Genomic DNA, 23,264 nt, shown 5'->3' with positions numbered 1-23,264 from the left:
TGTAACCGGGACCGCGGGAATACCGTGACCGGGGATAGCGGAACCACCGAGTCCGGACCGCGGTGGCCGCGCTCAGCCCGGGGACAGCGGGGACCCGCCGGGGCTCCGTGCCGCACCCCGAGTCTCCCATCCACCGCCAGCCGCGGCGGGCCCTTCTTAGCTTCGCAACACGACCCGCTCCCCGCCGCCGCGCGCGCGCAGGCGCGCTGGCCGTACGGCGGCCGGGAGGGCGCAGGCGCGGGGCCGCTCCGCCGCCCGCCGCGTAAACAAGGGCCCGGCGGGGATGCGGCGGGGTCGGGGCGGCCGCGGGGGCCGCGGCTGAGGGGCGCAGCCTTCCGGAGGTGTTTCCTCGTCCTCCCCCCGCCGGACGGGGGTGGCGAGGGCTGTCCCGCCATGAACTTGGCCGGGCAGAGCGGCGACGCCTGTAGCGGCCATCTGCTGTTCGCTAACTTCAACCAGGACAACACGTAAGGGAGGCAGAGGGGGGACGGGCTGAGGGGGCCCGGGCCGGGGAGCGGCAGCGGCCGGGGATGCGCTGAGGCGGCTTGGGGGGCCCCTGAGCGGGCCTGGCCGCGGGCAGAGCGCGCTGGGGTCTCCCCGGTGCCGCCCCTTCCCGTGGCGGGGAGCGCCGCTGGGGCCGGCCCGTGCCGGGGCCTCGGGGCTGGAGCGGAGCCGGGAGCCCCACACTGGGAGGAGGGCCCGGAACAGCCCCCGGTGCCCTCCGGCTTCATGAGGAGCCACAGGGACAGGGACAGGCCGCTCGTGCCGGGCACACGCGGCTCGGGGCTGGTGGCAGCCTGGTGGCCGCTCCCTCCCCGGGAAGTTGAGCTCCTCCTTGGGAGCATCGCTCGCTGTTCCTGGGAAGGGGATGGAAGGAAGGCTCCTGCTGCTCCTTGCTGATGTTCAGCCCTAGGAGGGCCTGACACGAACCCCAGACGTGCAAAGACTTCACCCAAAAGTTCCTCGCAGTTTTCTTATCATACAGTTATTTTATTGGCACCTGCTACGTTAAAAGCAGTGAGACTTAGGCTTGAAGGTGTTTTAATGAGCCCGTGTTACTTTTGGTTTTGATTTAGAGAACAGGCGTTTCTCTGATCCTTGGAACTGCACTTCCTTGGGCTTGGGATGGCTCAAGCTGCACGTCTCACAAATTACTTAATCATTGCAGCACATTTAGATCAATTAGTGCGTATTAGTTTTTATATGGGGTATTATAAAGCAGTATTTTTAATTTAGGAACCCCCTATTAGTTGGGATTGGAGCGCTGAAATTCATTTAAAGAAGGTTTTGATTGTCTTAAATACCTGAGAAATGAAACTGGGGAGGGAGTAAGAATTGAGAGAGCTTGTACTCGAGAAAGGGGCTTTGTTTTAGGAAGTGAGTAAGAGGAAATGATCTCAGGTTGGCATCACAAAGTGTAGCCCACGTGTGTGGTGGAGGGTTTGTGTTTTTAACCACTCGTTCTTTCTGCAAGCAGCAATATCTTGTCCTCACGAGGGAGATCTGTGCCTGTCGTCAGCAGCTCCTGTAGCACACGGGAGCTGGGAAGGTTATTTCTGCTGGCTGGGTTACATCACAGCAGGAGAGACTCTGCCTTTGTAGGCTTTGCTGGGTGAAGAGATGGGCAGTTGGAGCTGGATATGTTTGAGACAAGAGGCTCTGGCAGTAAATAAGTTGTGGTAAATGATGGGGGAGCAGTAGTGCTCTGTGTATTTGTGAGTAAATCATTATCCCTATATTGATTCAAGGCAATCTTTGCAACTGCTTTTTACATTTTTTCAGTGCCATATAGAGCTCATTCTATCAATATAAAACATGCCCAAGTTTTGCTCAGCTACCATTCATTTTTTACCTATTACTGGAAAAAATCCAAGTCATAATAACTAGGGGATTTGTCACCTCTTTCTTCTGCAGTTTGTAAAGGTCATATATAAGTTTTTGAAGTTCAGCTGTGTTCTCCAGTGTGGCAGCTCTGCATTTTCAGTTGCTCTTTAGCTTTGTGGAGATCTTTATTTACCTAAAGATCACTGAGTTGTACCAAAAAACCATTTAATCTCAACAAGAGTTGCAGGTTGGCTTGAGAACAAAACCAAGGCAGAAATAACAAGAAAGCAAATACAACATAAACTTATCTAAGTGGGTTTTGGCTTGTACACCTTAAAATCTTTCTTCAAGGAGCATAAAGGTGATTCCTTTATAGCTTGGAGTTTATAGGGAGAGAAAAGGGACACCTGGCCAATGATTTTATTCCTCAGTTGGGTGTGCTACTGTACTACTTTTCCTATTTCATTTTTATAAATAACCAAAAAATGGTCTTTGATAGCTGGTTTGGGGTTATTTTTGTGTCTGGTATTCTAATATCCATTGTGTCAATAAATTATATTTTTAAAAATTATGATTTATGAATAAATCACCTTGAGAATTTTGGTGATGTATCTTTTACGTGAGACCGACCTGGCCCACAGATATTTGCAATTCTAAGTTTTGGGTTACTAGATCTTTTGTGTCATTTTTGAATATTTATGAATTCAGGTATCTGATGTAGGAATGACAGAAATATCAAAAGGCTTCTGTTCATATTTTTGTCTCAAAATTCTGAGAGTAATTTAAAAGGCCACTTAATTTGAGATAAAATGGGATGGTTGATGATGTTGAATAATCTCTTACCAACAGTGTCTTGAATAAAACTCCCCAAGAAAAGTAGTAAGTATAAAAGCAGTCTTGCAGATGCCTTGTGAGCAGCTTCTCAGTGAAACACTTGTCTGATGTGGTAAGTGCTCCAAACCAAGCTGCATTCAAGTTCCTAAACTGAGTAGAATTTAGCAATTATGTGCATTCTTTAAACAGAAGTTTATTTAATTTTTTTCCTGTTTCTCACCCATGATCTCTCATATTTTCTTGTTTGAGTGGAGGAAAAACAAGGCAGCAGAGTTTATCATATACTATAAATATATACTATATATAGTATTATAGTATATAGAATATATAAACTACATATTGTATATACTATTTTATATACTCATATATATACACACACTATATAGAATATATATACTATATATTTTATATATAGAATATATAAAAGTGTGTATATATATAGAATATATATACTATATCTTTTATATATGTAGGAGATCACAGTTCACCAGGTGAGAGGAGCTGAAAAGATCTTATTAGGAAAGCCACTTTCCCATGCTAGGCCTCAGAAAGCTCACCTGTTTTCAACTTTTACAAGTTACTGGAGCCCTTCTCCAGACAGGCAAGGTAAACAAATGTATATTCTTTCAGGCACTATATGAAAGGCAAGCTTTGTTTATGTCTGCCCAGTCAGTACAGCTCACATCATGCTTCAAGGTGCTTCAGTAATTAGAAGAATTGCTGACAGACAAAACTGGAAAATAAATGACATGGGCTCATTGTTGTTACTACATTTAAAGCTTTTACCTTCACCCTAATAAGGTGCCACTTCCACTCAGGTTTAACTGTCCTGCTTGCCTGCACAGCAGAGCCAGTTCCTTGTCTTAGGAGAAGATGGAGCTTGTTGCTGCTGAGAAGAAGTATCAAGCCAACTTTTCTTTGTTTTATGAAGATTTGGTAATTAGGTACTCTCTCCTGTACGAAGATGAGCTTCATGGTGGCTCTCAGTCTTGGGAAATTGGATTGCTGGTAGTTAGAATGTTGTCATCACACAAGTTGCTGTTGCTTTCCCCAGTTGTTGCAATCCCTGGTGGCTGAAGCAGATATCCCCAATCCTGCTTTTTGTCCCTCACTTTTCCCAGACTTGGCTAATATTCATTCATGGATGCTGTGTGTAGGGACATTGTCTCTTGGAATAGTATCTGCATTATTGCAAGTGTTGTCTTGCCTGTTTATGCCACATTGCCCCAAGCTTTATTTACATGAGAGTTTTGAATTACTGGCTGGGGCTGGAACTGTGCCTGAAAACACTTCACCTATAATGCAGCAGAAGCGGTTGCTTTGTGGCTTCTCTTTGATATAATGTTTTCATTAAGTAAAAACCCAGAGAAGGGTATTTTCAGAAGATCTTAGTGTGCTTGTTTTGGACTGAGCCCTTTTCCCCAGTGAATCAATCATTGCACAACTTGGCATGAGTGGCATTCCCTGATTGAGAGGCAGAAGCTCCAGCTTGCAGATCAAAGTGGAGCAACCCATTGGAATTTGGGTGTCCCAACAAAACCAGGCAGTGGAAGCTTGTGGGTGGCCTCAGTGCTAGGTAGATTTTACAGCTGTAAATCTTGAACAGTGGAGAAAAGCCCAAGTGCAGTTTGTATTACTTCTGGGAAAACTGCTAAAACTGAGCAGAGATAGGTTTATGAAAAATTAAACACTTCACAAACTCATAGAAGCTTTAGGTCTCATAAAGGAAGTGCTAATGGATTAGAAGTTTGTGACTTTTTAAGAAAAGCATAACTTCAAGATCCCAAAGCTTGTATGTATCTATATAATAGCTGAAACTTTCAATATTTAAACTGTTTTACAGGTATTCTTTGGAAGTGCTTACAAATGGTGTTCAGATTCAGTTTGCACCCCACCCACAGAAAATAACCCCACCAAACCACTTGTGAAATAGTGCAAGTGGGCAGAATAGAGAAGTTTTAGTCCTCTTTTTTTAAAAGAAGTAATTGTGGGACAGCATTTGGAAACAAAGTAGTCACTGCAGTTCTGAAAACAGACTTCTGATGAAAGGGGAAGAGGAAACCTTGTGTTTGGACTTCTGAGGAAAACACTGGTGTGTGCCTTATTGGCAAGGCTTTCTTCAGGCTCTGTGTTCATTTATGTGTGGAGTTACACATGGAATGTATCACTCCATGCATTTCTTCTTTCCAATTTAATTCTGCCCTTTATTTCCCAAATAAATCAATTCCATTCTACACTGTGAGTAAGTGCTGCTGTCTCTGTATGCACCTGGCATGCTGTGTCCCAGAAGCTGTATCCTCATCCCCTTATTCTGTGATGTTTGGATCTCTGTAGTAAACTGCTTGTGGTGGGAAGAACAAGGGTTAGGTGCTGAGCATTCACTCCTCTGCCTTTGTTTCTCCTAGGTTCAGGTGTCCTTCACCCGTGATCCTTGAGGACAGGAGAGCTCTCTATTCCAAGGAGAATTTAAAGCTAAGCCCAGACCCAAAAAAGGAAGGACAGAGCGGCCCCGTAGCTCCTGCCCTCAGGGAGGATAGCTGAGCCAGACAAGCTGAGCCAGACAAGCGTATGTTGTGTTTCTTGCTGTTGTTGCACAGGGCACAGCAGCTGAGGGGGGCTGGCCAGAGGAGCTGCTCTCACTGTGTGACCATTTGGATGGATTTGGCCCAAGGATAGTGATATTTATTTGGATTATGGACTTTCTGTTGTCCCAGCCTGCGTGTGAAGTGATGAGCAGGCATGGTCTCCTTTTGCTGTAGCAGATTTAAGTTGGAGTTTTCTTTTAATGCAAGAATAATGGGAAAATCTCCTGTGGGTTGTCAGAATGTTGCTGACAAAAACATTGAATGTATGAAGTTCTGTATCTCTTTTCCAAAATAATTAAGACATTAAGAGATGCCCATGAGATGTAACAGCAGATAGTTTGGAGGGGGAAATAAAGCAAGGTACATTTCCTTAGTATTTCCTTAGCAATTCTTATGCCTTCATTGATTTTTCTTTCATTATTATTATTATTTTCCCTCTCCTCATCATAAGCCAAAATGTTTTGTCTGTGGAAATTTACATTGGTTTTGAAATGAGATGGAACATTAGTATAATGAGACTGTATCATAATGAAAGTAGGCTTAATTAACCAGTTATTTAAAGCAGTAATGACTTTTAGAGTCATGTTTATGCTGCAGCTGCAATTGATTTAATCTTTGGAAGAGCTGCCCTTGTTAGGAACTTTCTGATTAATGTAGAATATTTCTGATTAATAGTTAAGGTCCTCTGTGATATGGAAAGGGAAAAACTGGTTTTCTTCCTTCTATATGTATATTAAAGAAACAAAAGCAAACCTTAGGATTCTAACCCAGCTGAAAAAACTTGTTCCTTCTAAAGAGCCAGAGAGACTGAGGCAGCTGATTTCCCACTTTAGGTGAGTGCACTTAGAGTGAGTGTCAGCATCTTCTAATGAATGTGTGAAATCTCCCACACTGTTTGCTTGATGAGGATAGTTTTAATTATTTATGGTAGTCACTCTTGAAAATACTATCAAGATTTATGTAGTCTTGGATCAGTCTGCAGCATTATCTCTGCAAAAAGGGGATAAACACAGTTCCATAAATCATGGCTATATTGATAATTTTGTACTGAGGAGACAAGCTTCATGATGAAATAGCTCAGAGCCTACAGTCTAAAGTGTGTAATAGAGGCTGCACATAATAGAGCTAAAACCCACATGTGTATAGTATAATGTTAGGGAAAAAAAGCCATTTTAGAGAATATTTATTTTATTTTCAATTTCAGTCTCTCATCAGCTTCTGAAAATCAGTGATTATAAAGCATAACACCTATGCTGTAAAAGGAGCTTCCAATAAACCACAGCAGCTTCTTGTTGGCCACTGTCTATCTGAGCAGCAGCTGAATGGCTTATTGATCATATTTCCTCCCCATATGCTTGCACATTTTTGCAGAGGTGAGGTAATTTTGGCTTGGTCCTTGTTTTGTGGATTTGGCCATTTAGATGGCTGTGGGTGTCTTAAGGGCTTAAGTGTAATATCAGTGCAGGGGAAGATGGGAGATTTAAAGCACTGTGATTATGCTGGTATAATTCAGCCTAGTGGGTTCTTATTACATAGAAAAAGCCTTTTCCCAGTAGTTTCATAAGAAGTAATTTAAGAATACATTTTAAAAAAACCAAACCAACAAAGCAAACCCTCCAAAAGGAAGACTGCTGTTCCAGAACAAAAAGGGGTTATTTTGCAGTTACACTTGTACACTGAAATGGGTTTAATTACCTTGACTTGAACTGCTCTCTGTAAACAAATAATTTGTAACTTCCATCACCTCAGTCCTGAAATAAATAACAAAAAGCAGTTGTCATGGTTGGAAAGGTCCATTCTGTGCTTCTGCATTTTGGGTTCTGTTCAGTCTAATGATTTTTATCATGTACACAATTCATGTTTGCCATTGTCTGCAGCTCATGTGAATGAGGTATAGTCGGAGGGCAAGAAAAATTGGTTTCCTTGCTGCTTTCAGAGATGCTGTCAGTAAAACAGTGATTCAGCAGTATTCTGTGTTTAAAGCTGTGAGGACAATTCAGGAATCAGTTCTGCCTGGAAATACAAATAGCTGCTGGTGGGGTTCTGTGTGAGGAAATCATCCTGTGTCTTTTGTGGATGGTTTGTATTGCAAGGAGTCTTGTGACTCCACTTATTTTTAACTCTGTGGAGTGCTTGTTTATCTTTGCAAAGTGACAATTCTGGTGTCATTCTTTGTGAAACTTTCTTTTGAGGAAAGCAGTAGATGATACAAGAAAAGCTGACTCAATGCTTTGTTTTATCAAGTTAGAGTTTCAGGGTTTTTTTTCTCATAATGTGAGTTTTTGTTGAGTTGTACAGCAAAACCACTGAAGTGTCTTTGGTGATGAATCAGATGGAGCCTGCTGAACATACTGATTTTGTCTGAAGGAAAATTAAATTCAGTATTTCTAGGGTGACTTAGAGGAGCAGCAACAAAATTTTGTTTTATGATTGCTTCTCTATCTTTAAGCCTAATATGCTTTTTTAATATCTTGGTTATTGAATCTGTGGAATTGAATCTCTTGCTTGTGTGGTTTATGTTTTAATTTGAAGGTTTAAACCTTCTCAAACATAATTTCCTAACCAGATTGTGCCAGCTGTATTTTCTTCTAGAAGAAAAGGTCACACCATCCTACAGAAGTTGATTTTGTAGCTTAATTTCAGAGGGTGAACTATATGAGCAGCAATTTTTAATCTTCTGGGTATGCTGAAATTTAAAAAAGACTCACTTTGGAGCCACAAGTGAAAATACAGAAAGAACATGAAATCTAGGAATCTTCATTGTATTCTAAATGCTGTATTAATTGTCAGTGCATCTGAACTGTAGAGAATGATCTTGCTGAGTTCAAAAAGGAATTTTTGGCAGCCTGACTGGCACGGTTGGATTGCAGCCCTGTGTTGAATGGCTTGCCACAATTTAGGGGATCAAAATGGATTTTATTGGAATTTTCCTCCATGCCTCTTGGCAGTAAAAAAATATATGAACTATAAGCATGCTAATGCACTTCTGTAAAACTGTATTGACTGTTAATTTTCTTTATCTGTGGCATAAAATCATCCTCCAGATGGGAGGGGAAACAAGAATGAGCCATTGTCTGCTGCCTTGATGTGTAAAGACCTGCAAGACAGGCTAAAGGTTTTTCTAGCTTAAAATTTAAGACCTGCCTTTGACTCTGTCTGGAAAAGCAATTAAATGGTCTGTGAGCTAAGTGTGAAAGTTGAGTAATGGAGGAAAGAAGGGGTTTTAGTCAGTTTTTGAATGTTCTGCTATTGTTCAATCTGTTTAACATCAGTCCCTAGCACTTTCTAGAGGGTGCCTCTGATCAAAGATTCACTATGAGTATTTGTAAGACTGAGACCTGACAGTGGGGGTGCTAGAACATCATCATGTAAAGCCAGAGAAAATGAGAGTTGGCAGTCTTTAATTACTTTTTTTTAATATGAAAACTCTTCTGGGATGCTCGGGGACGGTTACACTGTAAAGAACAAAATCCCCAGACAGCCCAGTGTAAAAGGTCCTGGAGGTCACCTCTAATGATGAGGCAGTGATGTAATTGGTTTGCATTACATTATTCAAGTCATCATCTTCTCTCCACACTAAAGCTTTTAGCCTGTGTGAAGAAATCACCGGTGAGAATTGGGCAGTAGGTTTACTTCAGGCTGTGAACTCTCATTTCATAAATGTGAAGCAGAATTCCACACCCAAATTCTGTAATTGTGAAGCTGTTTGGTCTAATCAGAATTGAGGAAGCTGTCTGTGTCTGTTATGGCTTTTTTGGACAAATTTTTTATCACTTTCCTTACTGAGCTAGCCCAGCTGGAGGTTTAGAGCTGGGTAAGAATCTGTCCAAGGGTAATCACAGCTGATGGAGTTGATGTTCCTGACTGGCTTGTTTCTTTTGCAGGTCCCTTGCAGTTGGCAGTAAATCAGGCTACAAATTCTTCTCTCTTTCTTCTGTGGACAAATTAGAGCAGATCTATGAATGCAGTAAGTATATTTTTCTTTTTTTTAAATCCCTTTAGTTGGTTTAATGTGAGAAGAATAAGAAATGTTTCACTTTTTCACAGGTTGTTTGAAATTGGCATAAAAAGAACCTTAAGTGTAAATATCACACAAATACAAAACGGTAATTGCAGACAGGGTTAAAGTGTGAATCAATGTTCTGTATTTAAATTTAGCTGGTATGGTACAAAATTTGGTAGTAGCTGAGAACTCTGCTTTTCTAATAATGTCCAGCCAGGTTATATAGCAGCTGGGTATAAAAATAATAATTTACTCATGTGAGAGTGTGTCTTTTGGGTCTTTATACTGGCTCTTGGGGCATGGAAGTACTATTATACCCTTATCAATTAAGAAAACAAAGCCTTAATTATTTTTTTATCCTAATATTTTCTGTTAGAAAATTATTCTTTAACATGATAGCTGCAGGCTTGCTCATCCAAAAGGGTGAATAACTCAGATTCCCATAACTTCTCAGTGGTGATCCCAGTTGAGTAGGATCTGAGGTGAAATGGAGGAGGCCTGGGGGAGAAGTGGTGTCCCCTGTTCTGTCAGCAGTTCACAGGCTGCCCTTTTTGAGATGCTGATAAGTCAGCTATGAGTGCTATGCCTGAGTATCCTTGCTTTCTTGTAAACTCCATGTGAGCAGGTGGTTCCAGTGGCTGTGATGTCAGCACTCACAGTGGGATCCCATGACAGAGCTGTGCTCAGACTCCATTCCCAACGTGACCTGAGCCTGTGGCATGTTAAGTTTGGAAATGGGGTGTGATTCAGATCACCCATTACCTGGGATGACAGCCTGCTTCTGTACACAGTCAATGGAGAGCAGTAATTGTGAGGTTCAAATGAGGCTCCTGTGGTTGGATTAAATTGTGTTGTAGCTGCATCTTCCTATTTGACTCATGGTCTGGTTGTACTGGTTACTAAGTGGCTTGGACTCCATTTTCTACTGTGGAGTTTATGTACCTGACCTCTGCAGTATGTCAGGCACTTCCAGGGTCTGGCCTGGTGTCACCCAGGAGGCTCAGTGAGATGAGTCCCTGTCACACAAGACACTGAGAAGTATCCTGGGAGATTGGCTGCACTGGGCAGGACTGCATCTTCTGGGTAGTCCTTGAGAGAAAAAGTACAGCTTGGACAAAGTGCCTTGTTCAACATCTTGCAATAAACTGATAAAAGCAGCTGGAGTTGGAATTTTGACCTAATTCCAATCTTGTCATCACATTGTTCTGGGTTTTGTATTGACTTAAACTCCTGGGAATTTTAAGTTTTCTGAGTGTGTGAAAGCTGAGCACAGAGTATGAGGTAACATTTAGTAGAATGATTTGGGTTGTAAAGAACCTTAAAGATCATCCAGTTCCACTATCCCAGGTTGCTCCAAGCCCTGTCCAACCTGGCCTTGCACACTTCCAGGTATGGGGCAGCCACAGCTTCTCTGGGCAGCCTGTGCCAGGGCCTCACCACCCTCACAGGGAAGAATTTCTGCCATAAACTGAACCTGAATTTCCCCTCTATGAGTTTTAGCCCATTACTCTTTGTCCTCTCACTACAAGAAATCCAGTGGTTTGGCCTGTGGAAGCCAGACAGTCTTGGTTCAAAGCAGATAGAAATATTGAGAAACCTTCATTTTCTTTGTATGAGTCAAATAATTTTCAGTCTTGGACTTGCAAACTGTGCCTGTTAAAACTTGATATGAGGGTGGAGGGCTTCCTGTGCATTGGGTACCTCCTTTCCTCTAGGAAAGGTGTCTTGAGGCCTCTCAAACCCAGTGCCTCCCACTTCCCAGTTTGGTTTAAGCGAGCCTGAAGACTTCTTGTGTTGAGTGAGCACTGCTAAGGACCCCTCCTTCTCTTCTGGAAGATTGATCTGACAACTCTTGTGTAGGTGTTAAAACTAAACTGCAGAATATGCCTCAGCTGTCTTGTGCTTGAGAGAAATACAAAAAAAAAGGGAGATTTGGCTGCTCCCATCACTGACTTTGCTGTGACTGCAAATCTCCTGACTCCCTGTGCAGTTGATCCCACTGTAAAAACAAGCATTAGATTGGAGGGTGCTTTAAGGCTTAATGAATGCTTCTAACATGCTCATGTTCTTGGATTAAAAATGGAATAAAGGCACAGCTGATCATAATCTAGCTGGCTCTAACCAGCTCTTGTCTGTGATGCTACATGCTTGTGTTTATGAAACTAATCTTGTTATGTGTTTGCTTGTTCTCCCCTCGCTGCTGATACTTAATTTGTTTTGCAGTTCTTTTTGTTCTTACTCTGTTTTGAATCTGAGTTTCTGGCAATGCTCAGTTGTGTGGTGTAGAGGAGATAATACTAATAGAAAAACAACAAAAAACCTGAGTAACAGCATTGCTATAGGGCTTTATTGCTGCTAAACATATGAATAATTCAGGTCAGCTGAGCATAGGATGGGCAGTATAGCCTGGTGCCCTCTTGAATAGTTGCTGTTGGGAAGCATAAATTACTTGGCAGCTGTGAGGAGATTTTATCTCTTCTTCCTGTTCAAGGAAGACAAAGGAGCAGAGGTGCATCCTGTATTTTAAAGTGAATTTAATTAAATGCCCATCACAAAGCCTTTCTTTAAAGGTAACTGTCTGTATTATAGTCTTTGTATGGTGAGACTGAAGGATTATCAATACCTTTGAGGCATTTGGCTTATTGAAAATTGTTTCTTCTGTCTGGTGGCTTAGTTGTGCTCTTCTCTGAGTGCCTTCCCTTCCCATCAGTGCAGCAGAGGACAGCACCTTGCTGCTGTTCTCCTTCTGAAATTCCAGTTCTGCCTGCCTGGGAGGATGAGAAATCCCAGAAGCTGTTTCTGCACACTCATCCCTGGATGGGCAAAGAAGCTGTGCCCACCCTGGAGCTGGGAGCAGTCAGGTTTTGGGTCTCTGAGTGCTGGTCTTCTGACTCTTGTAAAAGGATGTCACCATTTGAAGGACTCCAGGCTTAGATGGAAAGCTGATAACCCATCCTGTAAAATATTTGAGAGTCTTTTATGTAGCTACTCTGATTCAAGGAACATGGACCTCTGCATTTCAGAGTCTCTGCATACATTTATTGAAGCAGATTTTTGTATTTCTTTTTCATGTGTTTTGTGTAGTATCAGAAAAATGGAGAACAATTCCTTGAAAACAAAGTAATTACTAAAATGCATTATCCCTGTTGCATGAGAAAATTGAATTTTCAAAGCCTCTGTGAGCTGTTATGTCTTCTCTGGAAAAGTACCATGTTAAATACAAGATGTAGATAAAAGTCAATTATGTAGCATGGAGTACTGAAAATGCAGAGTGTAAACCTGCTCCTTTTTCATAACTAGGATGTTTCTCTCAAAAAAATGTAGGACATTAAATATTTTGTGTTCATTTTCATGAAATAATGGCCCAGAAAAAGCACTTTGAAATCAGACATGTCCCACACTGATGGCAGTGTCATATACTGAGAATGTTGAACAGAACTTTTTTCATGGAGTTTCTGTCACTGCTGATGGGAACAGTGCAAATTAATTACTTAACGTTTCTCTTGGCCAAAACAGAAGCCTTCAGAAACAAGCTCTTTTGGGTTGGGTTTTTTTTTGTTTTTTACTGGCAGTTTTATGGTTTGGAATGTGTTAAGCATTGAGCTAATCCAGAAGCTGACTCCTGAAAAATTTGTTTTGATGGATCGAGGCCAAAGGCTCAAGTCACTTGTCTTGATTGGGTTCTGTAATCAAAGGGCAGGTGTAGCCAGTGGCTGTGAGAGCTGCAGAGCATTGTAAAACTCTCTCCAGCTTCTCACTGCCCTGAAAACTGTGTGCACTGTGTTCCTGGGGTTTTGGAGAGGAGTTTATGGGATGGAGATGCCAGGATAACCCGTGGTGGGACTTGGCCTCCTGCCAGCATGGTCCAGTGCTGTGCTGTGATCGACTGCTCTGAAATCATCTTTGCCAGAGATCCTGGACTCTCCTCCCTCCTGCTGTCTCCTCACACAGGGATTTGTGTTCCTCCTTTGCTTTCAGTGCTCCCATAGCAGAAACATTTGGCAAATCTGATGTTTCAAGGCTCTGCATGAATGCTGGGCACCAGTGATTCCTGCACAAATTGCTCTTAGGGCCTGGCAGGTAAAGATGGTGTGTGTGGAAATGCTAATTGGTGGCTGCAGCAGTCTTGTGGCAAATGAGTTTCACCAGCTTCTCTGAGTTCTGTAACCTTTATTTCTTCATAGAGAGGTAAATGGAAATGCCAAGGGTTTGGGTCATCAGAAACCCTTTCAAGCATAATACAGCTTTAAAAAGAAAACCCAAACACATGCACAAAAAAAAAAGCCCCAAACCCATTTGATTTCCTAGATTTCTGCAGAGATTGAAGAAGATTGTAAAATGCTGGAATTTGACAATTTTCTGGGGTTTGTAGCTTTGGAATTTTTTCTGTTGGATTTTGGGAATGGAGAATAGACACTGTTCTGAAACATAAACTTGTGTTACACCTTGGGAAGGGGGGAGGAAATCTTTGGAAATCATCACTCACTGTGTAGATTTTTTGTTTTAACAGCCTATCCCACCTTGACTCTGAGCTGTCGTGGCAGAATGTTTGTGGTGTTAAACTGTATTTTTACATAGACTGAATCTCCGATTCTGTGATTTGCTTAGACAATGTTTCCTGTTGATGTGCATCATTCTTCTCCCCTGAAATGTCCCTCTGTATTTTTCCCTCGTTCCTGTGATTGCTCAGCTGACACAGAAGATGTGTGCATTGTGGAGAGGCTTTTCTCCAGCAGTCTGGTGGCCATAGTTAGCCTTAAAGCTCCACGCAAGCTCAAAGTTTGTCACTTTAAGAAGGGGACAGAGATTTGCAACTACAGTTACTCCAACACCATCTTGGCTGTCAAACTCAATAGACAGGTGAGTAGTGGTTCTACCTAGGTGGAAATGTGGGAAAAGGGGTTGTGGATCTTACACTAGCCCTTCCTTTAGTGACAGAATTGCTATTTGAAATTTAGCAGTACTTTTCCAAGTGTGCCTTTTGTATGGCATCTCAGTACTTCTATTTGGTTAAGTATTTTTGATTCTGTGTTTATATATTTACTTGGGGAAATACCCTGAGTAAGCTGGGCATGCTTTGAGTGGGAGGTTGGACTAGAGACCTCCTGAGGTCCCTCCCAGTGTGAAATCATCCTTTCATCCTAATGTGAAAGTATGTGAGACTGACATTTTCTCTTCAGGTCAAAATTTAAAGTTATCTATTAAATTGTTATGGTTGCAAGTGCTGCGTGCTGAATTCCTTTGAAAAAATAAAATCTAAAACGTCACACACCTGGTGAATTTTTTAAGCACCTGGAAGCATGGTTTGCTATATGACTAAATCATTAGTAGGCTCTTCAGCAAGTACAGACTTCTCTGTCTTTAACCAGTTCATTCAAACTAGAGAGAATGGCATCTGGAGGAGAAAACCTTAATGTCTGACTTTGCCCCCAAAAAATGAGCGTGGGAGGAGGGGTTTCCTGTTTAAAGTCATGAGAGAAAGAGTGGGTAATTTGATTTCTGGAACAGGGAGTTAGTGTAAAATGAGTAATGTCTAATTAGTCATCCACATGTAGTCTACAAAGTAAATGAGATGATGAAGAACTTAGTTTAAAAAAAAAGGCCATTCACAAATGATTATGGCTAACTTATAGGCTTTATGAATGGTTAGAAAGTCTTGTCTGTTTTCTCTGTTTAGCAGAAGCAGAAAGTAATTTCCATTATTTCCACATGTAAATTGGTTCAGAATAACAATAAAGTGGAGGTTTCTGGCTTGCTGACTTAAACTAATAATGGGAATGTTTTCAGTTTGCCCTGGTGAGGTTGAGGGGAGTGGGGTGCAGTGTTTGTGTCAGGAGCTGGATCTTGTGTAGCTTCTGTCAGATTCTTAATTCTCTCCATCAGGTGGGTACAACTTCTTCTCTGTTGGAAGGTACCTACTGCATTTTGGGATAGAATTTTTTTAGGATTTATAGCTCCAAATGAACTCCATTTCCACATCACCATTTTGTCCTCTTTCCCTTTTCTAGAGGCTGATAGTATGTCTGGAAGAGTCTCTTTATATCCACAACATACGCGACATGAAGGTATTACATACAATCAGGGAGACACCTCCCAATCCTGCAGGTAAATGTGATGGTAGAATCAGCAGAACTCTGAAAAGTGCTTTCTGTGTCAGTGTATGAGGATCTCTACAGGGAGCTGTGGTGCTGTAAATTCTGCTTTCAAATACAATAATGAATATGAGTGTTGTCTGAAAGCCTACATGTTGGATCCAGCTGAGAGAGAACAAGTAGCAGACTCTGCCCTAAACTGCATCTTCCCAGTATTTTGGTCTCCTGGAGTGGATGTGTTGAAATGTTAGGAAAAAACCAGGAGATAAAAGCTGAATTTTGACAGCACTTGGTGTAGTTAAAGACTTTGTCAGGTTAATGCTTTAGGAGTCACGGCAGACATGGGAGGTTCTACTGTTTAATCAGTTATTGTAGCTCTATTGGTATTATTCCTTTTCTGTATTGTTTTAAACAAACTTATGCTAAATAGTTGCATATACTGCAGATTGACTCTGAGATTACTTATCTTTGTTTCTATTTCTGTTGATAATTTGAATTATTTTTGTGACATTCAAGCACAGAATCATAAAATTTTACTGCAGAAGTCCTGGAATTTTCCTGTTTCTAATCCTGTTTCTGCATCCCTTCTAGGGTTGTGTGCTTTATCAATAAACAATGATAATTGCTACCTGGCTTATCCAGGAAGTGCAACTATTGGAGAAGTACAAGTCTTTGACACCATCAATCTGGTAAGAATCTTTGAATGCTGTTTCCACCACTAAAGATGCATTGAAAATGACTTAACTTGCTCAGAGAGGAATTACTGGACACAGGTTTCTGTGCAACAGTTTGCAGCATCTCTTGCTTCACAGAATATCAGCAAAGAAAATACAAGTGCTGATACTAGATTTGATTGAGTAGAATTGGGCAAATGGGTGGAACCAAGTAATTTCTGTTTAAATTGTCTTCCTGCTGCTTGTACTCTCTATGTGTATGCTTCAGTGATAATTTTATGTACTTAGTTACTGAAGATGTTGTCCAGAAATTAAGAACCATATTTGCCTGGAATATGCAGTCACATGCAGCTTTTAACCTGTACTGTTCTAAGGTTCTATTTTATTGATTCACTGCAGAGAGCTGCCAATATGATCCCAGCTCATGATAGTCCCTTGGCTGCTTTGGCATTTGATGCAAGTGGTACTAAACTTGCCACAGCCTCAGAAAAGGTAAGGGAGTTTTTGATTGCCTTGCTAACAGTGATAAAAATCAAATTTGTCATTAAGTATTTTAAGTGTGCACAGTTCCATGTGCAAGTGCCAGGAAAGGAGGCTTACAGTTAAAATGGGAACTCTAAGTTAAGATCTGTTAATGATATTTGACACAATTTCCATGCTGTGAAATGTTGGATAATAAGGTTATTTAAATAAAACATTTTAATCTGGCTGTAATTAGGGCAGTCCTCTGAGTGTTTCTCCCTTTAGTGCAGGATACTTAATAGGAATTAGTTGTCTTGTTTTGATGCTGTCTTCCTAATGAAAACAAGACAGTTAAAATCCAGATAGAGAGAAGTGCCTTGCTAGTCTTTGGCATGTGATGACAAATTGTTCATGTAATGTGTGTAAATTAGAGTCTGAAGCCTCTGCTCTTTGAGTAATAAGCTTAGACTATAAAGGTATAACTGATTGCACCTGATAAAGGCACAAAGACATCCAAGTGATTGCACTCGTGGTACTTGTCTAGTGTGCTGGTTTTTCATGATCAAATATGATAAGAAGGGCTGGTTTTGATGCACAGCTTGTTCTCTGCATTAGTAGCTCCCACCTCTTGTTTCTGTACTCTTCAAACACATCCTACAAACAAGCTCCATAAATACTTCATGTAGTATCTGGGCTGCATCACAGCAGTGAGTTAACAGCAAAGTGGTTTGCTGCTTCTAGTTGTGCTCACTAGAGCTAGTAATAATGAATGAACTTGAAATGGAAAATGATCTGTTTCTGGTTTTTTCTTTGCAGGGGACAGTAATAAGAGTGTTTTCCATTCCAGAGGGACAGAAACTCTTTGAATTCCGAAGGGGAGTGAAGAGGTAAAGTTCAGCTGGGTTAATTACCTGATGCTCATTCCTTATGGTTGATTTCCAGGATGTTCAGCAATTGAGCTGGCATTCTGATTTTTTTTGCCTGTTTTCATCTTCATTCATCCCTGCATGCATGCTTATAACACTTTCAGCTTGAATGTTTTCCAATTTCCTTCCGTTGGACTTGACTATTCTATAAATCAATCCTGTCAGAATTGTACTCCCTCTTGCCTTTTAAAATTTATTGGTGAGGGAACTTGTTTAAAGTGGGTCACCTTTTGTAGGATGTATTGTATTCTTATGGAAATTGGAGGCAGTACATCTAATATTCTTACTCTCTTCTAAATCCTTCTAACGCTGTGGCCAGTGATAGCCATTGTGCAGTGGTGTTGTGGTTTGTGGCAGCAGTAATTCTGTGCTTTATACAGGGTAACACTGAGTTCACATTGTTACTAATTGATCCCATATCTGGTAAACATCAGAGCTGAGCATCTCTAGTCTTATGCTTGAATAGCTTCAAGAAATGATCAGAGAATTCAGAATGCTAATTGAAGGGTGTTTTTTGTTACTTGCAAAGTAGTGGTGACTTTAGAAATCTTCTTAACTAAGCCAAATAGTTTGACTTTCTTGTGTTTCTTCTCTTTTTTCTTTTTTGCCAGGTGTGTGAGCATCTGTTCATTGGCTTTCAGCATGGATGGCATGTTTCTGTCTGCGTCCAGTAACACAGAGACGGTGCATATCTTCAAACTTGAGACTGTGAAAGAAAAGTAGGTTTCAAAGGTGCCTTAGAATTTTTCAAGGAAAAGGATTAAAAGTTCTGTACTCAACAGAATGAGTTCTCAAAAGTGTGGACAGACTTCTTTTGAACTTCTACTGTAAAGTAAAGGGCATAAGAAGTCACTTATGAATCAGCAACTGCAGCTGAGCTGTGTACTGTTCTCCCACTGAGTAGAAAAGGTGTTTTTCTGCCAAAGAGAACTTGGCCATCCTTCACAGAGGAGTGTGGAGCAGTTTTAACATTTTCAGTTACGTTTGTTTCACCTCCTCTGACATCCATATGGGGAGCTCTATGTCATCAATGCCTTCCAGCTGCATACAGGGAGCTTTAAAAGACACCAAGTTATAAAATCTTCCTATTTATGATTTGAGAGGACATTCTTAATTCCATTTCAGTGGAAGTTATTGGAGACAATTATTTGCTTAGTGATAAACAGATTAATAAAATCCTGAAGCATAATGCTTTCCAGTAGATTCTGCTCTTGTGTAATGAATGTTATAAAATGCAGTCTTACATGCAGAAGTATCAGTTTACAATCAAACATGCTTAAATAACAGGCTGAGGGTATTGGAGGACACATTTTGTCCTGTTGTATAAATGAAGTGTGTTAGAATTCTCAATTAGTTATTTCTGAATTAGTATTAATTATTTCTGAAGAGAAACAGCTGCCTAATATCTTTTAAAATAAAATGTTTTCTAGTGTTTACACACTTTTCTCTTGAAGGTGAAGGCAAAGTGGGTGACTTTTCTCTTCTGACTTGTAGACCTCAGGAAGAGCCTACAACCTGGACAGGTTACTTTGGAAAAGTGCTGATGGCCTCCACGAGCTACCTGCCCTCTCAAGTGACAGAGATGTTCAACCAGGGCAGAGCCTTTGCTACAGTCCGTCTGCCCTTCTGTGGGCACAAAAACATCTGTGCACTTGCCACGTGAGTACAGCAGGGAGCCTGCCCAGCTTCATCTGCAGCAGAGCACTGCTCACCTGTGATCATTCCAGTTTAAGAGCAATGTGGCAGAGCCAACACCTCTCAGTCCTGTGAGAGAAGGAGGAAAGGGCATAATGTTTGGATCTATATGGATAGGAATAGCCCATTTCTAAGTGTTGTTTAAAGATGTCTTTTAATTTTGAAGCAAGAATATTGAGAACAGACCCGTGGGCTTTTATGGCATTTGTTTCCATTAGTGCTATGGGGAGTGATGGTGTATGTTGTTAGTGAATTGCAAAATTAGGCAATCCAGCCTAACCATTAAAGAAGTCTTTGAAAGCAAGTTCATATAATTCTTGTCTCTAAAACAGCGTAGCATTCATTAAAGTTAATTTTGAAGACTAAATCTAATCTTTTATGCTGTCTTCCTCAAAGGCAGGTCCCATTTGGCACAGCTACCAAAGTAATAAGCTGAGCAGTAGTAAACTTACTTTGTGGGGGTTTTATAGTTTTTATGCTAAATTGACTTAATGTCTGTACTCTCACTCCTCTGATCTCAAAGCACCCTTTAAGCAATAATTAAGCTTTGTAACATTTCTCAAATAAGTAAATCCTTCCCGTTAGAATATTTGTCTCTGGAGTTGCACAAAGCTTGATAACAGGATGGTAACTTCTGAATCTGTTTTACTGAGTCATATGTAATTGCTTGATTCCTGTGGCATCCTGTTAGCCCCAAAATGTGGTTATGCTATAAATCTTTTACACACAGCTCTTTCCTGGGTGCTCTGACTGTCAACAGCATTCCTTGTCCAGGAGCTGGTGTGGAAAATAATGCCTTTAAGTCATAGAATCATTTAGGTTGGAAAAACCCTCTGAGACTGAGACTAACCATTAAATCATGGGAAGGGAGGAGAGCGTGCTTTCTTACGTTATTTAATAATCTTTTATATAATAATCTGTTATTTAATAACTTCTGCTCTCAACCTTTCTAGAATCCAGAAGATCCCTCGTTTGCTGGTGGGAGCTGCTGATGGGTATCTCTACATGTACAACTTAGACCCCCAGGAGGGAGGCGAGTGCACACTAATGAAGCAGCACAAGTAAGTCCACGTTAGCTGAGAGCTGTTGCATTTCATTTCCTCTCAAAATCCAGTTTCTTCTCAAACTTAGTTTTGTTCTGGAAAAGTCCAACTTAGAACAGCTCATTTCTTCAAAGTAATCTTTTTCCAGACCTCTGACATGAATGAGTAATTTCAGAATCCCCCTGAGCCTTCCTTCCAGGTATCCCCTACAGCAAGCACCGCTTTAGCAGCAGAAACTGAGCCCTGTCCCAGTGCAGGGAGGGATCAATCGCTGCTCTCTCTGTGCTCCTGTTTCCTCTTGGCACTTTGAGTTGAGTTACTTCAACAAGAATTTGAAACGTGTGACACCATCCTCTTCATCAATAAATGAAGTGGTTACAAACATGAGAAAGATCTTACTCTGACTTCACAGAGGGGAAACTGGCCTATGAAATTATCCCTGTTCTCTCTCTGCTGGTGTCCTTATTAAACTTCCCTGCATATAGGCCAGGCAGGTGTTCTGTAATAGTACTGTAGAACACTTGAGAAATAGGACAATGCAGTTTCTCAATAAGGGTTGGCAGGAAAAGCCAGGATAATACAGTCAAATTACTTGATCCGTCATGGAATTAAAGATAATAACTCGTGATGATAATTCAGATTTGCAGCTTTGGTCAACCTACAATTATGGTCAAAAATCATACATTTATCTGAACATTTGAAGACATGACCTCTGGTTAAAGATGAAGTGAAGCCTCATAGAGGGAAGCCTTTACCAAGTTGTTAATCTTTGAAATGCTCTAATACTTTCTCTAAATGGCTTTCTAGTATCTGTGTCAGAAGCAACCGTTTGTGTTGTGACAGAGCTCAAGATAACTTAAAATATTGCTGATTGGGATGGGATTTTTTAATCATGCAGTCTTGTTTTGAGTCTTCTTTTCCTACTATGAGCTACTAGGATTTAGATCCTGATGCTGATGAGTCTTCAGAGAAATACCAAATGTTGTCAGGTGCTTTCTAGCCAGGCCTCTGGAATAGAGGGACCAAGTTCCTCCTGTTGCATTTCTACGTGCATTATTCTTGCACACGAGATGAAATATGTTGCTGTAGCTGCCAGCTCAGGCTGTTTTGTGCCCAGGCAGATCACCTCTCCAGCTAACCCCTCTGTCCTGGCAGGCTCGATGGCAGCATGGAGCCCGCCAACGAAATTCTGGAGTCTGCATCGCACGACCGGCCCTTGGTAGCGCAGACGTACAGTGCCGCTGTGACTAAAGGTACATATGTGCCTTCCTCACCCAGCAGGCATGGTAAGGAGAAGGCTGGGAATGGGGCAGGGAGCACCTCTGCCTGTTGCTTCCTTCTAGATGGCTGCGTGAGCTGGTCCACGGCCGCACCGAGCTTTGCGTAACCGCGCGCGCGAGGTGGAGCCTCGGTGAGCAGTAGGAAAAGAGCACTCGTGGTGTGCAGTAGCTTTCGGTAGATGGGCCACTTGTCTTTGCTGCTTTCTGGGTAGAATTTTGGCTTGAGTTGTGGTTGATGGCTGTAGTGATAGTTTCGATATTTGCCATGTGGTTCTTGAGGCAGTTCTGCACCCAGACCTTGTGCAAAGCATCTGAATTAAAGCACTGCTCCCTTTTTCTAAAAAAATTTTTTATGAAAGGTTAATAAATGCTGCTATTGTTCCTTTATGGGAACAGTGACCTTTTAGCCTGATTCACTGCTCTCATAAATCAAGAGGATGAGAACTTGGTTAATGCTGCTGCTCTCCAAGTCAGTGGAGCTTTTGCCACGTCTGGCACCCAGGTTAGTGCCTCGCTGCAAGGGGAGGGCAGTCAGCACAGGCCAACATCTGCACTGCACTGCATCAGTGGAGGCTGAAAACAGCAGCTGCCCAAAGCTCCAGTATGCATTGCACACACACAGGAGTTTAATTTTGATCATGAACTGCTCTTGGCTTGGAGAAACACAGTCATGAAACAGAGTCATGATAAAAACAAACATAGGGTGGCAGTGAAACTATTTGAAGTAATGCCTGGTACTTCAGCTCCACGCATTCACTCTGGATCCAAGCCTTAGTTTGTTGCTGCTGATTCCCCAACTCCTTGTTCCTTTCTCTCCAGCCTATACGGATGACCTGGGTGCTGTGGGTGGAGCTTGCCTGGAAGATGAAACCAGCTCACTTAGATTGGATGAAGACAGTGAGCATCCCCCCATGATCCTTCGGACAGACTAAACTTGGACCTGTGAACTCACTCCTGAAGCAGAGAACACTGGCTTGATGTTTCCTGAGGAATCTCGTGTTATGCTGCTATGAACTTTGACATGAGTTGGGAGAGAGGATGACAGACTCTTACAGTTTTAAGTCGTAGCTGTAGTTCTAATTCTATACAATTGGAAAAATATATGGTTTTCAATTCAGTGGCTTTTAATCTTGCTTATCTATTTTCGCTGTGTTTATTTTTTTTTGTTGCCAAAACCTGCTGTTTGTGCAGCCCTCAGAGCCTACTTAGCTTTGCATGCATTCATGTGCCAAGCAAGCATAGGAGGGGGAGAGAGAGAGAGAAGCCACTTTATAACAAACTCAAGTTTGTATTTTTTTTATATATGTATATAATATTTAGCCTATATAAGGAAGGAGTAGAGAAGTGGTTCTGGAAGCTGAGACAGTTCTGCACTGACAAAGGTCCAAATGGGTTCCTGTGCATGGGCTTGCAGGCATACCTAGTGACTGACATGCAACCTCTCAAATGCAATGGCCTGTTTTTTTTGGGTTCTCCCTTCCCTTTCCTGGACCATTTTGTTAATTAAAATTCCTTCTGAATGTTGTGTATTTGTGGGACTGTTCTGTTTGTTGGGATGGAAAACTGGAAGTGTTTCCCTGCGTAAGGATTTAGAATATAGAAAGTGCCTTTACAGGGAAGGAAAGGAATTGCTGCAGGAAGAAGAGCTAGAATGAGGGAAGGATTGTTGGAGAGTCTTGTTTGTACACCTTTGGTGCTTGGGTGTCTGTAGCCTGTGGTGGCTGATAAACTTGTGGGTTTTTGAAAAAAGACTTGGAAAGCACTTTCTTTCTTTCCTGTAGATTGTCCTGTTTTCTTGGCAGAGTAGCAATAACCTTTTTTTATACCTTTTTGAATTATCCAAAGC

At 41.6% G+C, this 23,264-nt stretch overlaps 1 protein-coding gene across 2 annotated transcripts; it reads left to right on the top strand.

Moving 5' to 3' along the window:
* The first annotated feature begins 203 nt into the window (after window positions 1-203).
* Window positions 204-22,947, top strand: WIPI2 (WD repeat domain, phosphoinositide interacting 2). 2 transcript variants are annotated; one of them, XM_074552886.1, is made up of 12 exons: window positions 204-467; window positions 9,128-9,210; window positions 13,937-14,106; window positions 15,255-15,351; window positions 15,930-16,027; window positions 16,412-16,504; window positions 17,291-17,361; window positions 18,012-18,119; window positions 18,895-19,059; window positions 20,049-20,156; window positions 21,294-21,424; window positions 22,238-22,947. In XM_074552886.1, exons 1-12 carry the CDS (start codon window positions 394-396, stop codon window positions 22,348-22,350), a joined length of 1,311 nt encoding a protein of 436 aa, XP_074408987.1. In that variant the 5' UTR covers window positions 204-393; the 3' UTR covers window positions 22,351-22,947. The 2 variants fall into 2 exon arrangements, with proteins under 2 accessions (XP_074408987.1, XP_074408988.1); XM_074552887.1 differs by having other exon boundaries at window positions 205-467; window positions 21,294-21,391.
* The last annotated feature ends 317 nt before the right edge of the window (window positions 22,948-23,264 follow it).

Source organism: Zonotrichia albicollis, chromosome 16 (assembly GCF_047830755.1).
Source record: "Zonotrichia albicollis isolate bZonAlb1 chromosome 16, bZonAlb1.hap1, whole genome shotgun sequence".
In the NCBI taxonomy this organism is placed as follows: domain Eukaryota; kingdom Metazoa; phylum Chordata; class Aves; order Passeriformes; family Passerellidae; genus Zonotrichia; species Zonotrichia albicollis.
Note: the sequence above shows the minus strand (reverse complement) of the source record. Positions and strands in the feature narration are given on the sequence as shown.

Coding starts and splice junctions, on each gene's coding strand:
- WIPI2 (XM_074552886.1), top strand. CDS start 394: ATGAACTTGGCCGGGCAGAGCGGCGACGCCTGTAGCGGCCATCTGCTG. Junction 16,505..17,290: donor TTGCCACAGCCTCAGAAAAG/GTAAGGGAGTTT, acceptor TTTTCTTTGCAG/GGGACAGTAATAAGAGTGTT. Junction 17,362..18,011: donor TTCCGAAGGGGAGTGAAGAG/GTAAAGTTCAGC, acceptor CTTTTTTGCCAG/GTGTGTGAGCATCTGTTCAT.